At 44.8% G+C, this 18,231-nt stretch overlaps 1 protein-coding gene across 3 annotated transcripts in view; it reads right to left on the minus strand.

Moving 5' to 3' along the window:
- Positions 1–17,114, minus strand: part of PIP4K2A (phosphatidylinositol-5-phosphate 4-kinase type 2 alpha) — a 184,832-nt gene extending 167,718 nt beyond the window's left edge. For 2 of the 3 annotated variants that reach the window (XM_033209313.1, XM_033209311.1), the window contains exon 1: positions 16,721–17,105. In XM_033209313.1, coding sequence (XP_033065204.1) covers positions 16,721–16,864 — 144 coding nt within the window. In that variant the 5' untranslated portion in view covers positions 16,865–17,105. Of the gene's footprint in view, positions 1–16,720 lie in introns of all 3 variants that reach the window. The other variant, XM_033209312.1, reaches the window with a different exon arrangement.
- Positions 17,115–18,231: the final 1,117 nt, after the last annotated feature.

Raw genomic sequence — 18,231 nt, forward strand, 5'->3', positions numbered from 1 at the left:
GTACTCCAGCCTGGGTAACAGAGCAAACTGCATCTCAAAAAAAATTTTAATTAAAAACAAAAACACATATACCGTAATTATGGACTCTAGCAGATGTCACATTACATTTTCTGAAGGGGTTCACGTGAATCATCCATAGGTCGAGTCTAATGTTAAGCAGTCAGACTGAATAATGAACTGCAAATTCCTGACTAGTCTACTCACATGGGAAGAACTCTGCCTGCCATTAAATGCTATTGGATTGGGTTTAATATAAATCATGTGGGCTGTGGCCAGCAGAAATTAACCAACCATAGACAGTGGATGGTAACCTGCTTCCGGGATCCAGGCACTCTCTGCCTAGAGTTCGACGAAGAAAAACTGGGAGAAGTGGGTCAGTTGAAAGCAGCTCTTTTGAGAGGGCAGACTTGGGCCAGGCAGCCTACGTGGGAGCCATCCTCCAACCTCAGACCTGATACTCCCACACTGCCTGTGTGCGTACATCTTTGGTCAAACTGCTGAAAATCCCTATAAAGAGATTTCAGTGGGTTAAAAGGATATGGAAAAAAAGGATATCTTTTTGTTCTAATCTTTGCTGTTCAACTTAGAACCCTGAAAACAGAGGATGTGGGAAAGCAGCTCTTAGCCACACTGCTAGGGTTATAATCTGGTATAACCCTTTTTGAAAGCAAATTGGCAACATGTACTAAGAACCTTAAAATACTCATACCCTTTGACCAAGTAAATTCCCCAAAAAGAGAATCTGTTCTAAGGAAATCATCCCAAATAAGAAAGTTTCATACAGGGAGATGCTGACAGCAACATTATTTATGGTGGCAAAATACTGGGACCAATGTTTGGACTATTAAACTTCATTAAACTATTTAGGTTGGTGCAAAAGTAATAGCAGTTTTTGCCACTGAAAGTAATGGCAAGAACCACACTTTTGCATCAACCTAATTATTAAGCAGTGATCAAAAAGTTAAAATCACTGTGAATACATAGTAAGATGAAATATATAGACAGAATAGTCTCAATGAGATTTTTTTAAAAAGATATTGGAAAGAAACACATTAAAACATTAACACTGGTTGCTTCTTCATAGAATGGCTATGGTAATTTTTTATATTTGTGTGTGTGTTTCAAGTTTTTCAGGAAATATGCTATATATCTGTACTTATTATAACTTAAATTCCACTGAAATCATATTTCGAATTCACCTAAATAAGCATAAGAAGAAACTTTATATAACACATAATAAAAATATTCACTATTGGCTATTTCCTGGCTCAAATATTCATTGGCATGTGTTCAATTTGTGAGTATCTGATGCCAGAACTGCAAGAGAAAGTGAATTAGACAAAAAGATTAGCTTCTCCTAACCTATTTTTTTAATGTCCCTAAAATTTGCTCCTGTCCTCCTACTTTGGCGCAATGTGCCAAAAAAGCAAGTGCCTTATGGATTTATCATACTTTCAGAAACAATATCTGTTTCCCAACAGTTCTTCTGATGCCAAAGCATTTAACTTTCCATCTGGGTGCAGGCAGAACCTAATTTATGAATGGGTTGTGTTCCAAACATTCATTTGTAAGTTGGCCCTTCGATTCTACAGGAAATGTACTCCAAGGCCTAATGTAGTAAAAGCCTGTGGACTTGGTCTAAGAGAGACAGGGGACAGCTGAGAAGAAAACTTCTGTTCCTGTTCCTGGACACAGAAGCAAGCTAAGGCCAATGCTGAAAAAGGTAGCTGCTGAGTAGCGCAGGGAGACATCCGAACACACTAGATACCTGGGAATGTGCGCAACTTAGGAGGGACACGTGGTCAGGCCAGAGGAGGATTAGTAAGAAAACTCAAAGAGCCGACAAAGAAATTAATGTTCTGCTTGTTTAGAGCAGTATCTTCAAAACTTTTAGGCTATGGGCCACTTAGACAACACAGCTTCTTCCACATCTATACCTGGTTACCCTTGGAAACAAACAAAAAAACCCCAACAATGATGACATCTTTCTTTGGGAAACTTCCAGCCTGGGCATATAGTTGTTCAAAATACATTGTAAATACAAACACTTTTATTGTAATGCAATATATGTATTTCTGAAAAATTTCTAAGTTCTGCATACACACTAAAATCCAGATTTTAGGCAGACCACATAAAGACTATGAAACTCTATCACCAGAATGCTTAAAAATAAAAATCCTAAAAATAGAAAAGTAAACAATATTTTAGTGTATTTTCTAATAGATTATAATGGACTTTCGAAATAGAAAGGTGAGGATCACTAGGGAAGGAATATAAGGATTAACCAGGCTTCTAAGTCACACAGACTAGGAGAAAATGTCCAAAGATGGGAGAGAACCCTGAAATGAGTACTTCCAAGATCGAGCAGCCGGCTGCTCGAGTCAGAAGGAAGAAAACGGATGCAAGAGCAAGGTATGCAGTCCTGTTTCCCACTCTGACTTGTTGCCTTGGACTGTATTAGTGTACTTTGCACCTAGCTGCTGATACTTGGAGGCAGTGGCGTACTCAAGGAAAACTGCATACGGACCAATTCCTACATCCTACGCCACATTCCCGATACGCCAATCTCATACAAGCGAATCTGCATTATAGAAGCATGTATGTAGCAGCAGCAAAGACTGCACAACGGTACATTTTCTAAAGCAGATTCAAATGTGTAAGGGGACTTTCTAAACCCCACTTTCTTTTCTTCTGTCCAGCCTCAACACCACCTGAAAGCTCCTCCAAAGACACCAGTGCTTGGGAATATGACATGAGAAATTTTGGATGCATGATCCAAGAAAAGCAGGGCAAAGCGGGGCAGCCTCTCGCACACAGGCACCTCTGTGCACATCAGAAAATGAGCCTCCTCTGTGCGGACAACTCACAAAAAGAGTGCCTGTCTCCCGCTAATGCAGCCCCTTGCTATGGTGTGCAGGTGGCAATACTGATGTCAGCCCCCACCTGCCCCCACCACCTGCAGCCTTTGTGCAGGTCATGTGGAATGCTATAGAGGTCACTCTCGGGTTGACTAATACCAAACACCTTCCTCAAAGTCCAAGCTGAAAAAACAAAAGCAAGGCTTATTTATTACAACTACAAATAAACTAAGCTCTGAATTAGCGTGTTTAGCAACTTGCAAATATGTTTCTAAGCCTAAATGACCAAGCCTAGAGAAACTAACGCAAACAAAAGTAATTTAAATAAGAACACCTCCATAAGAATGGACACGAATAAAACCATAAAGTCAGAAGGAGAGAAGTATAGTGGCACCTGAAGAAGGGTTTGGCAGTTCCCTGGAAATGCCACATACCCTTTATGCTTTTGTATGCATTACTCTGCCTGTAACGTGTTTTCTCCAGCTTCTCCATCCATCACGCTAATTCTAACTCAATTCCTGAAGAATTTCAAGAGCCTACCGCTAACTCTCCCAGAGCAGTTCATTAATCCTCTGCTGTGTCACAGTATCTGTGTGTACAATCCCAGTCGTGGCAAGGCGGGCAGGAGTACCTCGCCAGGAGCTAACAGCCCCCAAACAACAGTAATGTAATGGAGAGTGTGAATGTAAGAAACTGACCTAGGTGAGTCACTGTCAATTCCTTCCTATCTGTTATCTAACACAGTCACCAAATCCAGCTGATTCCACCTGAAATATCTCTAAGCACATCCTTTGTCTGCTTGTTTAGAGCAGTATCTTCAAACCTTTTAGGCTAGGGGCCACTTAGACAACACAGCTTCTACCACATCTATACCTGGTTATCCTTCTTAGAAACAAAAAAGGCAACAATATCTGTTGGTTGTCTGTTACCCCTGCCCAAGCTCAGGTTCCCGTCACCTCTAGAAGACAGCAATGGCATCCTTCCTTCTTGCAGTCCCACCTCCTGTCCCACTGACTCCCTTCACGGATCCATCCCTGGAAGGCCGCAGAAGCACCACCATGCTTTGGCTTCTCACTGTCTCACTTACTGTTGGCTTCCCTCTTTTGAAACTTTGAGCTCGATTTGCATTTCTGCTGATAGGGTTATTCAGGTCAGCTCTGCACTGAAAATAAGTAAACGTCTTGAATAAAACATTTTCTTAAACATCTTCTTGAAGGCATCAAAGAGTTGGAAGAGGGAGGAGAGAAGTTGGCCTGCCAAGATCTTAGTGAAAACTGGAAGCAGGAAGAGTAATTAGTCATGGAAGCCACTTTGGCTCTAAAGGCTTTGATGGTCTCATGGGTTGACAGGAACAGAAGACAAAGCCTAGGGCCCACCCAGGGTATGAAGTCTAATAGGAAACCTTTTCTCCATAAGGCTACAATGGGTCTACCAACAATAAAATCATTCCACCCCAGGGACTGCAGCTCAATTTTATATCATCATGAGTTCCAAAAAATTCCAAGCTGTGAATTTAGTTTCAAATGGTCTTGGTCTCCAGTACCCCTAGACATGTGACAAAAAGAAACAATTCCTCTGGAAGGATACATCTTTATCCTAAGACTTGAAGAATGCTCCCTGAATAACTCTCCAAGGGAAGTGAGTAGCTAAGAGCCAAAATGAACCAAAGAGAAATGGCAACAAGGCACCATGAAGAAGAACCAGCAGAAACAATACACAATAGAAAAAGACCCACAAAGGCCTGAGATATTGACATTATCACTATTCTTACAATGTTTGTGGAATCTTTAACTTATGGCACACTTCTGCATACTAGTACTTTGAGAAGCATGTCTGAAGCCATTAAAAGAACAAGTCAGTAACAGCACTGCAGCACACTCTTCTACATAATAATATCTCGGATTACTTAGAAATGCATTCATAGTCTTCACGCAATTCACTTGGCGCCCCTTCAACATCTGACACTGTTTGAGAGAAGCTGTTTACTTTCTGAACCTTCTCTGTCATGTTCACAACACACAGTTCCTGCATGCTGCTGTAAACATAACCTTTCTCTGGCACTGGCTTGCAGTTACCCCATACCTCTTATCACCAATTTGCAGCAAGTTTTCCCCCACTCTAACGCATTGCACAACCCGCTCAGCAAAATGCTCTAAAATGCTCTACGCTTGATTATAACAAAAGTACTCTACACGTTGATGAAAATTGAATATGGGAGGCCTCATGGTACACCACCTGAGAACTAATGGCCTATGGTTTAGAATCCCAGCCCCCCTCATTCATTCAACAATATGTACTGAGTGCCTACTACCTAAACACACTGTTTCAGATGTAGGGATACAGCTAGTAAATAAGAAAAGTGGAAGTTGCCATGAAATTTACTGTTGTAGTTGAATGAGATAAGCAGTAAAAATGTACACAACTCAGTTTCAAATAGTGTTAAGTGTCACAGAGAAAATAACAGTATGATAGTGGAGGGGCTCCCTTAGCTCAGGAGGTCACAGAGGCCATCTGAGAAGGCAACCCCTTAGCTAAGAGACTAAAATAACTAATAGTAGCTAACCTTCCAAAGATCTGAGGGAAGGCTGGGCATGGTGATTCATGCTTGTAATCTCAGCACCTTGGGAGGCTGAGGTAGGAGGATTCCTTGAGGCCAGAAGTTCAGGACCAGTCTGGGCAACATAGCGAGATCCCCATCTCTTAGAAAAGTTTTTAAAAATTATCCAGGCACGGTGGTGCACACCTGTAGTCCCAGCTATACAGGAGGCTGACGCAAGAGGATCGCTGGAGCCCAGTAGCTCAAGGCTGCAGTGAGCTATGGCCGCGCCACTGCACTCCAGCCCGGGTAACAGAGCGAGACCCTGTCTCAAAAAAATAAAATAAAATAAATAAAAGAGGGAAAACCATTCCAACAAAGAGAAAAATGAAGACTGAAGAACTGTGGCCGCTCTGAGCTTGCCTTTAGGAACAGAAAAAGCGCAGGGTGGCTGGAACATAGGAATCATGAAGAGGGTGTCATGGGATGAGGGCAAGGAGGAAAATGGGGCCCAGGCCAGTAAGATCATGCAGGTCAGAAAAGGTTTGGATTTTATTCTAAATGCAATGTAAAGCCTTTAGAAGGTTTAACTAAGGACATGACATGAACTTATCTACAGTTCAGCAAGATTCCTCTGCCACTGCTGCAGAGAAGGCGGACTGAAACGGCAAAACTGAACGCTGGGAGACTAAATAGGAGGCTACCACAGTGTTCCCAAGAAGAGGATTCAAATAGATAGAAGCATGCAGATTCAGGACTCAAAAATGGAACGTGGGGAAGGAGTGGGGAGAAAAAGCATAATCAAGGTTAGTCCCTACATTTAAGCTTGAGCTCCTGGGTCTATGGTGGTCCATTTTCTGAGATGGGAAGAAGCCAGTTTAGGTTATGACGGGGGATGAGGCAGAGTGCAGGGAGGAAATCAAGAGGCCTGCTTGGGACATCTGAGATGTCCATTAGGTATTCATGTGAAGACACCTGGTAAGAAACTGAAGACAGAGCCCGAGAGGAAAGTTAGAGCTGAAGTTAAACATTTCTCAATCATCACTGTAAAACAGTGAAAAAAAAAAAAAAAAAAAAGCCATGTAGGTAAAGTAAATGTAATTGTAGAAGATGATCCTGGACAGAGGCCTGGGGCATTCCAGCGTTTCCAGACAGAGCAAAAGAGGAGGAGCCTGTGCCTAAGGAGTGGCTAGTGAAGCAGAAGGACAAGAAGAAGCAGAAAAAAGGAGCCCCCTGCATTTGAAAACGTGAACACCGCCAGCGATGCTGAGTTGAGCAGTTTCCTCGGTGTGCTGGAGGTGAAAGCTGGATTGGAGTAAGTTAAGGAGACCATGGCAGGTAAGTTAAGGGTTGGCGGGTAGGGTGTCTGCACAGAAACAGGAGACCTCACCTGTAGACAAGGCCTTCACTCCTGCTATGAAAAGGAACAGGGCAGGTGTGGTTGCTAACACCTGTAATCCCAGCACTTAGGTAATCTGAAGCAGGACTGCTTGAGACCAGGAGTTTGAGGCAGCAGTGAGCTGTGACCGCACCATGCACTCCAGCCCAGGCCAAAAAGCAAGACCTCATCAAGAAAAAAAAAAAAAAGGCCGGGCGCGGTGGCTCAAGCCTGTAATCCCAGCACTTTGGGAGGCCGAGACGGGCGGATCACGAGGTCAGGAGATCGAGACCATCCTGGCTAACATGGTGAAACCCCGTCTCTACTAAAAATACAAAAAACTAGCCGGGCGAGGTGGCGGGCGCCTGTAGTCCCAGCTACTCGGGAGGCTGAGCAGGAGAATGGCGTGAACCGGGAGGCGGAGCTTGCAGTGAGCCGAGATTGCGCCACTGCACTCCAGTCTGGGCGACAGAGCGAGACTCTGCCTCAAAAAAAAAAAAAAAAAAAAAAAAGGAACAGAAAACCTGAGAAGACACTAAAATGCGAGACTAAGGGTGAAGGAGAGCTTCTGTTGTTGTTGTAGTTCATTCTGCTTTCAAGATGTAGTTTATTCTGCTTTCAAGATGGCCCCGGAGCGGTGAGCCATGTCAGTGGAAGGTATTGCAATGGTGGGAATCGTCTCTATCTGCACTATTCAATCCAGCAACCACTAACCACATGTGGCTAGTGAGCACTTGATATGAGAAACTGAATTTTAAGTTTTATTAGCTGAAATTTAAATTGCCATATGTGGCTAGCAGCTACCAAACCAGGCAGGGCAGCTCCTCCAGCACGTCTGTAGACTGACAGACCCAGCTGTCCAAAATTTAAATGGGATGGTGGGAAGAGCAGAAGCTGACGGCTTCTATTTGTTCAATCAATGCTTTCTAAATGAGGTTATATGCTGAAGGGAGGACGGGTGGACAGGACACTAGGTGGAAGTTGAAGGAGAGGGGAAAAGGAAGAAATGACTTCAGAGAGTAGAGAACATATTAAAGGAGGCAGTAACTCTTCCGGGTCGAGTGTCATTTGAGATTTGTGGCAAATTTTAAAGTAACCCTGGTCAGAACTGCTGACTTTTCTCTGGCAAACATCAACCACTTGGTCCTTCAAAGGTGGCCTCAAACAAACTACTCTTTCAACCATCTCCTGACATTCCCATTATGTTCCTCTGTGGTTTTCAATTTTCTGGCTGCAGGACCTTTTTACCCCCTTTACATATTATATTCTGTGCCCCAGTTTAAAAAAAAAAAAAAAAGAGAGAGAGAGAGATGACAATGAGGACAAAAACAAGGCTGTTCTGGAGGAAACTGAGGTAGGACTAACCCTCACCAGCTCAGTCCCCTCCCACCAGCCCCTGAGGCACATCTAAGGAACCTCAGGGCTTGAAACCAAAGATTTACCCTGATGGGTGTTTCTCAGACTTAAATATGCTGATGATCACTGCATCTTGTTAAAATGTACATTCTGCTCCACTAGGTCTGTAGAGGTCCAAGCTCTGCATCTCTGACATGTTCCTGAGTACTGCCACTGTGGCTACAGCCAAAGCCAACTACTCACATTCTCCACTCTGCTTGGTTTTGCTGGCTGTCAGACCCTCGGCTGCATATGCCTTTCCCCGCTGTATTAGTCTGTTCTCACGCTGCTACGAAGACATACCTAAGACTGGATACTTTACAAAGGAAAGAGGTTTAACTGACTCAGTTCTGCAGGGCTGGGGAGACTTCAAGAAACTTACGATCATGGCAGAAGGGGAAGCCCCTTATTTAAAACCACCAGGTCTCGTGAGAACTCACTATCACGAGAATAGGATGGGGAAAACTGCACCCATGATTCAATTATCTCCAGCTGATCCACCTACAACACCTGGGGGTTATAGGTACAATTCAAGATTAGATTTGAGTGGGGACACAGCTGAACCATGTCACCCATCTTCTGCAGCTGGGAGATGCTATTTAATCTTCAAGGTCCTCCTCATTATTGTTACCTCCTCTCAAGGCTTCTCCAAGTCCCCCAGGCAGAAGTAATCATGATCCAGTCCTGGTTAGCACCTTGGCCCCATCTCCAACCACTATATCCCCCCTCTTGCTGTGCTCCAGCCATGCCAGCTTTCCTGCAGTTGCTGTAACAGGCCAAGCAAGCACCAGCCTCAGGGCCTTTGCACCAGCTGACCCCTCTGCCTGAAATGCTCTTCTCCCAAATTGCCTCCTGTCTAAACCCTTCACCGACTTCATGCCTTTGCTCAATGTTTGGCACAGTCTATTCAATACCCTTCACCCCCAGCATTCTGGACACTGTAGTTATTTATACATATATTTACTTTATGTCTGTGTCCCCTGTAGTTACGCACAATTTGAGGGCAAGGTCCACAATATATTCATTTTGCATCTGAAGCATCTTGCAGTGTCTCCATATTTAAAGACAAGTGAAATATCAGTCAACAGCTGACATAACTTGCAACTAATGAATGTGAATTAGATTTCTGACACTTCAAAGAACCTAATCGCTAGTGGAAGTGTGAAAAATACAAGAAAGAACATAACAAAATAGATACAGAAAGTAAAGCAAGGGCACAAGGATAATTCTAAAATGATAATTCATAACTCAAAAATACATAAGGATGCCAAATACAATGATGTTCTACTACGAAACAGGATAAAGTAACCACTGATTTAGCATACAATCTGATAATTTGCTACATCTTAGCATTTAAAACATTAAAAAAAAAATAGCATAGGCGTCGTAGCTTAAGCCTCTAATCCCAGCACTTTGGGAGGTGGAGGTGAGAGGATTGCTTGAAGCCAGAAGTTTGAGACCAGCCTGGCCAACATAGCAAGACCCTGTCTCTATTTTAAAGAATAGTAATAATGACAGCTAGCATATTAAGAACTTACCATGTGCCAGCAACTATTTAGGCATCTTACAGGTATAAATTTATTTAATCCATATAACAAAGTTCCAAAGTAGGTACTGTTATTACCTTCTTTTATAAACAAGGAACTGAGAGGCAAAATAACTTGTTCAAGGTCACATAGCCAACCGAACACTGTCTCCACAGCTCTTAATCACTGTGCCCAGGAAGCTGAAAAACGATAAACATTTAGAATTGCAAAGCTTAGCTTTAGGTAAGTTACTGTTTTAAAACTCCCTACAACATCTGTCATAAACAAATTATGTATTGGTTCTCTCCCTACATGCTCTGAACATTAACAATGAGTTTCTTTCTATAAAGGGAAACATAGTTTTTCAAGTAGTTTTCTCCCATGTTAACAGCTAATACTCTGTCCATCCAAGAACAGCTCTTAAGATTAAGAAAATAAAAGAACTCAAAGCAATGAATGACTCCTGAGCTTGGCCCGGGCAGCACAGCTTAGTGGTTAAGGGAACAGCTGTGAATCTCAAGTACTAGGCACTGTGACCAAGGCGGTAATCAATTCAGCCCATGCGTGTTCCCCCCAGAGTATTCTTCCTGGCTGCTGCGTGCTCCCTCCACTTTCTCACCCCACACTATCCCCATCTTATTCTTGCAAGGGTTCTTAATGGGGTCCCATGAACTCCCAAGTGGTCCACGGATAGAATTAAAGGGATCCTTGAACTTGGTAGGACATATCCTCTGTATTTTCATTTATTCCTTTAAAAGCCTCATTCTGAAAAGGAGTCTATGGCCTTCACTGGACTGCCATAGGAGTCCCTGGTACAAAAACGAAAAGAAATAAGGATAAAGGCAGATACAGGGAAATAAGCTAGGGGGTTGCAATATCAGTCGAGGAAAGAAGGAAGCAAATCTGGTTAGGAGCGACAGAAGTGAGAAGGAAATGAAGAGAGGAGTCAAGAAACTACCCAGGTATTCCTAACAAAATGGCATCTTTCACCTGCCTTCTACTTAACTTCCAAGAAAGAGGAGTTGCCTCTACTTCCACTCATTCGCTCCTTAAGTCTTTCAGCTTTCACACCCACCCCCAACCCCAATCAATCACTTTAGCACAAGCACAGCCATGACTCTCAAGCACTTGGGAGCATCTAATTCTGCCCACCTCTGTTTTCTCTTCCTGTTTCTTCTTCCTCTGTCCTTCCCTCAAAGCCAAGTGTCCCCAGTGTCCCCGCTCCTGTGGTGGAGATCTGACTGACCAATTCTGTACAGGCAGGTCTCAATGGTCTATCCCAGCCCTAGTGGCTCCCAAGCTCCAATCACACCTTTCCAACATCGCACATGGTAGTGTAACTGCAGGATCCACCCACCACCACCTGCAATTCCACATTCTTGAATCTAAATTGCTTGTCTCCCTTTCCAACCTACAATTTCTTCTCTCAAATTTTCTAATCTATCACGGGGCCACCATTCTTCTAAGGGCTCATCACATACAGCTGGGGCTGGGGGAGAGATCCTTAGTGGCAAAGTTCTTCCTTCTACTGCTACGTAGCCTGTGGACCTGCAGCATCAGCACCACCCGAGAGTATGATAAATGCAGTCTCAGGCAGCACCCTCACTGGATCTGCTGAATTAGACTCTGCATTTTAATTTGTATTGTTTCTTATTTAGTTGGAGCCTCCATCTGTCACCCAAGCTAGAGTGCACTGTACAACCATGGCTCCCTGCAGCCTGGACCTCCTCAGCCTCCTGAGGAATTCAGGCTACAGATGTGTGCCGCCATGCCCACCTAAGTTTTTACATTTTTTTTTTTGTAGAGACAGGGTCTTGCTATGCTGCCCAGGCTGGTCTCAAAATCTTGGCCTCAAGTGATCCTCCTGCCTCAGCCTCCCAATGCATGGCTAAGATTACAGGCATGAATGAGCCACTTGCCCAGCAGCAGAGTCTAATTCAGCAGACTTTTTTTTTTTTTTTTTTTTTTAAGTCTCGAAGTGATTGATATGCACCTTAAATTTTGAGAAACAGGGATCTGGTTCTTTTAATATATCACCATCCAAACTGCATTTGAACTTTATTACTTTTAGGCATCATTTACCGAATCCTTATGATGTGCTAATTACAGTGCTAAGCCTTAAATACAGTATCTTATTTAACCCTCAACCCTGTGAAGTCATAATCATTATCTCCATTTTAAGAATGTGAAAATTGAGGCTCAAGTGACTAAATCACCTGCTCAAGCCCATCAATGCCAAAGTTAGCATTTGAACCTCATCTGTCCAACCACAAACCACTTTTGCCAAATTGCACCAATTCCCTTCGATTCCAAAATTTGTATTTCGAAAGCTATGCTGGCAGAATTAATTACTCTGGTTGACTGCATTTTCTAATCAACTTAAAGAAGATTTTGGTGGTTTATTATAATTCTTGCCAGCAACCTTTCTAAAGGCACAGCAGATCAGGATACCCTGGAAATAGAAATTATTGACCTGACATGGGCATCATTCTGAGTACTGAAGTTTAGTAACTCTAAGTACTAAGTAACACTAAGTACTAACTATAAATACTTAGAGTTCACTCTAAGTATAAATACTTAAAGTTCACTCTAAAGTATCTGACAAATGGAGAGGAAAATGTATTCTGTTCTCTGGTCATAATCCCAAGTTTTAGGGAGTATAAAATGACTTCCCTAGTAAACTTTCTGTATGTCTGCTTGGTTTGTTTCTTTCCTCTGAAGATTAAAAAGAACAAAAAAATAGTTTGAGGAGACTAGTTCTTGAATGAATGGTAGCTGGGTTCCACTCAAGAATTGCATCTAATGTCTAATTTTAATTTTAATGTAATTGCCTTATTACGTCCTATTCAGTCAAAGTCATTTCACAGTCACTTACATCACTTTAAAACTTAGTTTCCTTATCTTCTTTCAGTGCCCAAATAAAAACCCATGAACCTAAAAAAAAAAAAAAATTATGATGCACCCAATAATATGGTCTTTATTCCAAAAACCAGAGCCTGCGGAGAATATAATCAAAGCCACTGATGCTCCACCAAGGACACCACGCATTCTCCAGTCCACACACAACACAGCACACGGTGTTCCTCAGGCTGGCCCTCACAGATCCCCACAGTAAGGACCCACGGATGTCCAGAACCATCCAGCTCTATTACTAGGACAGAGATCTGCCTGACACTGCCTGGCAGGCCCTTTCCCCTCTCTGGGGACTGTTCTTTCCCCAACGCCAACAGGCAAGTGCTGCCATGTTTTTATAACTGTTTAGTCCAAGGGATGGCCACAAATGACCAAAGCCAGACCAATCCCAAATGGAATCTTTCCATGGTATTTTTATAACTGAATTAGAGACAGGAAACCCTTTTGGGGGAGCAGAAATGACAAAATATGAAATACAGGAACCATTCATTCCCTGCTCTGTGGAGGAACCAGCCAGCTATGAAGGAGAACTGAGCCAAAGGGTACAGAAAAGTCCCACGCACTCACACACCCACACACTCAAGCACCCAGCTCTTCACATGGTTCCATAACCAGCCTTTCCTTCTACTGTGATAGGCCCCCCAAACCCCTCAATACCTGACATTTTTGCCAAAGCTCATTTGAACTTCTACAGCTTTAAACCAAAAGCCTCTAACATCAATACTTAGCAACTTCTAAATACTATACGTTTTAAACAAGTTTTATGTGCTTTAAGATTTTTCTATACAGATAATGTTTTCCTTTGAATATTTAAATAGGTTTTCAAATACTAATTTCTAAAAGGCTAACATTCCACTGTGGATAAAAATCTTTTAGAATATCTATTTGAAATAAGTCTTGGCTCATATCATTCAACATGCTCCCCACACTATTAAAGTATCATCTTAAGACGCTTACTGCTTGATCATTTTTAGTTTAATTCTAAATATAACAAGACAAAACTGCCTTAAGTCTTTTCCTTTATGTATTCAGTTATATTCTCTTAAAAATTAAAATACTTAAAATACTTAAATATAGGCACTGATCCATCCACTGATGGGTATTTTAAGTTAGAAAGCAGTAACATATCAAATTAACCACACAATGGCAGGCTTACTCCCGACAATGAACATTGCCCAAATCAAGATTTTCATTACCACCTCAATGGACTTGAACATTTTCACCTTAATTGCAAGTTGTTATGTTTCAATCAAATCGACTTTGGCTTAATAGACTGCAGTGCAGTTCAGCTACATTCAATATAACAAACTCTTAGTTCACAGTCTCTTAAAATCACCATAGATTTCCTTCTCCTCTAGTCAAGGTCTTGAAAATTCCCTGAATGCTGCTGCATTTGGAAGGTTATAATAGTAAGGCAACTTTTATATATAGTATTCTACAAATTCTAGTACAACACTGTGCACCTAGTAGACTGAAAACACAGAATCTTGAGTTAGACTTGGAAATCATCCAAACAACCTTAGTTCACAGGTGCAAACACTGATGCCAAAACCTGACCTTAACATGCCCAAGGTCAACAGTTAGAATTTAAGAAAAATTCAAAGCGCAGATCCAATGAACGTTTTACCACAGGATGCGGAAGATGCTCATATACAACACCATGCTTGTTTGTTCTTAAGACTGCTGACGTATTTATTCTCACATTACACTATGAACTTGGGTGCACAGGTCATATAAAACCTTAGTAAGACATTTACCTAATATCAGACACTGTCACCTAAAATGAAATCAAACCAGAAATACACAGCATCTAAGTGTTTAGATTTCATGTTTATATTACACTTCCATTCTTTTTTCAAAAATAATATACTAAAGAAAATAGATATTTTGAAAAAGAAGGCCGTGAAACAGACCTTTCTTATGTCAACTCAGAGCCCTCAAAATAAAGATATTTGGACAAAAATATTAGCGCTGTTTTAGCAATCTTTCCCATAGTAGCTAACACTGTATGTGCCCAATATGTATCTGTTGAATGAGTAACATGCTTACATTTACATGAAATGGAAACTTCACTCCTCTGGTTGTGGATACTTAAAATTGCTAACTTCTCTTGAGAGCAAAAGAAAAATAACACCAAATGTACTATTTACAAGTCATACACTACGAAACACTTCAGTTTCAAAATATTGCCAATTAGCAAGAAACTCTAAAACAAATGTAGCAATTCATAAATGTAAGGTAGCAACATAAGTGGTTACATTAAAAGATACACAATTACAAGATTTTTAAAGGCAAACTGGAATTCAGATGAGTTCCCAGAAAGCACACTCTCTTTCGGCAGCATATTGTTGACACCACCTTACTAAATTAAACCCCGAGACTGAAACACTCTCCTGACCAAAACACCAGAACTCCAAAGGAGATAAAGATACATGAGTAATATGACATGAGTAAGCACTACAGTATTCGTCCTTTTCTTAATTATAAGTTTCTATTCTAGTAATAAGGGACCCAAAAACTAATAACGTAAAGAATAAAAAAGCTTAACAAAATTATACGTAACTCTACATTGTAAACTTATTACCTAGGAAAAATCGCATTTCATTTTCTGTAATAAAACTTGAGAGAGGAGTTTTTTTGTGCAGTAATGCATGCTCTTCTAACAACTTACATTCCCAAATAGGTAAAGAAGTTGTCAGGAAGTTAAAATGATCTTCAGTGAATCAGTCATTAAGCTGGATAAAAATAATCATTTCTCAACTTTTTCAAAAACACTCACACCATGCAAACACGATCGATCCTGATACTGTTTCGCTCTTCCCCCTACGCAGCTTGGGGAAGAAAAATACAAAAACGATGCTTTTAGGCATTTTAAACAACTTCACTACATTGAAAGTGCGTTTTTTTCAAAAAATCAGCATGGTTTTCTGTCATTTCCACTACGCTGAAAAGGACATATAGACATCCATCGAAATCAAAAGCAGGGAAAGCGGACTTACACTTTTCCCCAGATGCTAAGTGACTGCAGTGACTAAGGTCATGGTCAAAATTCACAGCTCATTTAAACTTTCCTGGCTGAGCCAACAGCTCCGATCATGTTTCCTGATCCTATCTAAGTGGATTAAAACTGCAGGAGTTTCTCGCTGTCAGATCAGCAGGCGGCTATTTCAGACCCTCGAACCGCAGTCCGCATAGCCCGCAGCGGCGCATCCTCAACCCCCGACTGTGCGTGACGCTAACCTTTCCACGCGTTCTTCTCTAGCCTTTCCCACACCCCCCACAGCGGGTGCGACCAACTCGGGACCCCCGCCTGCTGTCCCTGCCCCAGCCGCCCTTCCGCAGTAGGCGACTTCTGCCCGACTCCTCAAAGTGGGGGGAGGCGACGAAGGGAGGAAGACTCCCCGCAAAGGGCTCTCCAGCACGCACAGCGGCAGGGCGATGCGGGAGAAGCGCAGGGATGCCGCCCGAGGCCAGAGCCATATTTACATCGGCTGCTGCTTTGCCAAAAAGCCGACTTGTGCCCAGTAATATTGCCTTTAAAGGAAAAAGAAAGGACCTAAGCACTAAAGCTGCTGCCCCAAATCTGCTCGCGCTCCGGTATCCTCGCCCCAGTGTCCCAGTGGGAGGTTCGCACGCGCCCAGCCCGGGACAGGTACACCTGCCCGCCAGCGGAGGACGCGGGCGCCGCGCCGCGCCGCCCCCACACCGGACAGTGGTCGCCGGGACCCGGCCCCCAGCAGCTCCCGCCGGGGCTGACAGCCGAGGCGGCGCCATGCCCCGCACAAACTTCCCACCTCCCAGGCAGCGGGGACCGACCCGCGGGCGGGCGGGCGGACGGGGGGCGGCACTGGCACCCACCGTGAGACCCACATGCACACGGGACCCCGGTCCCGTCCCTGGCCCTAGATCTAAAGGGGACGCAAGTGGTGCCTGGGCGGCCGGGAGGGCTGGGGGCAGACGCCGCGGGGCTGGGGGCTCAGAGGCATGCGAACAGCCGGAGGGCCGGGGCTGGCTCCGGCTCCCCGCCCCGCAGCAGCTGCAGCCGGAGGAGGAGGGGAACGAGGAGGAAGAGGAGGAGGAGGAAGGGGACCGCGCGCCGCAGCCGAGCCCTTACCGAGTGGTTTACTCCCCACATCAGGACGCTGAGCAGCGGGTCGCTGGCCCGAAACAGCTTCACTTTCTGCGCTACGAAGTGCTTCTTCTTGGTTTTGGTCTTGCTCGCCAGCACGGAGGACCCTAGGTTGCCAGGGGTCGCCATGGCCGCCTCCTATGTCCCCTCCACCGCCGCGCTCCCGAGGCCGGGGACCCGCCCTCTCTACACCCCGGCCCGGGGAGGCAGCCGCATCCCCCCGGCGGCGGCCCCGGCGCGCCGCGCTCCGCCCGCCGCCGCTGCCGGCGCGCTCGGCCCCGCTCGGCTCGCTCCGTCCGCTCGGCCCGGCAGGCTGCGCTCGGCTCGCGCCCCGGCCCGTATCCCGCGCCCGCCGCGGCTCCGCGCTCAGCCCGCGGCTGGACCCGGCGCGCCGCGAGCGGCTTCCGCGTTGGGCGCCGGCGTCATGACGCAGGGGGCGGGCGGGAGGTGGCTGCGGCGCCGCGGGCGGGGCACTGGGTGCGGGGCGCGGGGCGCGGCAGCAGGACCGTTAGGCTGTGCCCTCCCGCCCCGGCTTCGCTGCAGCCGGACCGCCGACTGTGCGCGGGCGAGCTCCGGGCGTTCGCTCCCGGCCCGCGGAGGAGGCCGCGGGTTGCGAGCGGGGAGCCTGGGGACCCCGGCCAGGCGTCCCCTGCAGCTACCCGAGGAGGGAGAGGACAGGGTGAACAGAGTGAGGAGGTTGGGCAGAGGAGCCCCCAGGTGTCGATCGGCTGAAGGAGGGAGGCTCCAGCGCTCACCCACGCCGCGAGTCAGGAGACCCAGCCAGGTGTGAAATGCTACAGGGAGACTAGGGCTTCCCAGCACCGAGGGGAAGGACCGGGGCACGTTGCCGGGTCAGTCCCTGAAATGAACTTAATACCTTTGTGCCATTAACGGTCTGGCCTTTCAGACCCTCGATATGGGCCTCCTGGAATCATTCAAGAGGGAGACTCCCACCTAATAGGCTGGGCTGTCACTGCCAACCGACTCCGTGCCCGGGGCAGGACCCTGGGACCCTCATCGAGAGCCATTGGCTTAACCAGGAGAATCATGCCCTAAAGTGCACCTTCTTCCGATCCATCACTATGGTCCTTGCCATCCCTGCCTGTTTTCCAGTGCACTGACTGTCCATGGAAATCTTCACCGTCTTCCTCCAGATACACCTAAATGTAGCCCTTGTTATGCTGAGAATACCTGGCCTACCTCAGGAAGCTGCCATTCCAAGTATGTCTAAAACCCTGCTGCCCCCATATCGTCCCTGCAGTCGTCATTCTGTGCTATGCATTTACTCTGACACAGCCCTCCAGTCCTCACTGAATAGGTTCTTGGAAACTGTCACCTTAAGCAAAACACCATATAACAAAACCAAATTTGCCATAGGCTGACATAAAAAACAGTTAAATTCCTACAGCTTTATTTCTGGTCACAAAAACATCACCGAACTTCGAAGTAAAGACTCAGAACACTTCTAATATTAAACATTAAAATAAATGTGAGCT

Source organism: Trachypithecus francoisi, unplaced genomic scaffold, assembly GCF_009764315.1.
Source record: "Trachypithecus francoisi isolate TF-2019V2 unplaced genomic scaffold, Tfra_2.0 Lachesis_group9, whole genome shotgun sequence".
Taxonomy (NCBI): domain Eukaryota; kingdom Metazoa; phylum Chordata; class Mammalia; order Primates; family Cercopithecidae; genus Trachypithecus; species Trachypithecus francoisi.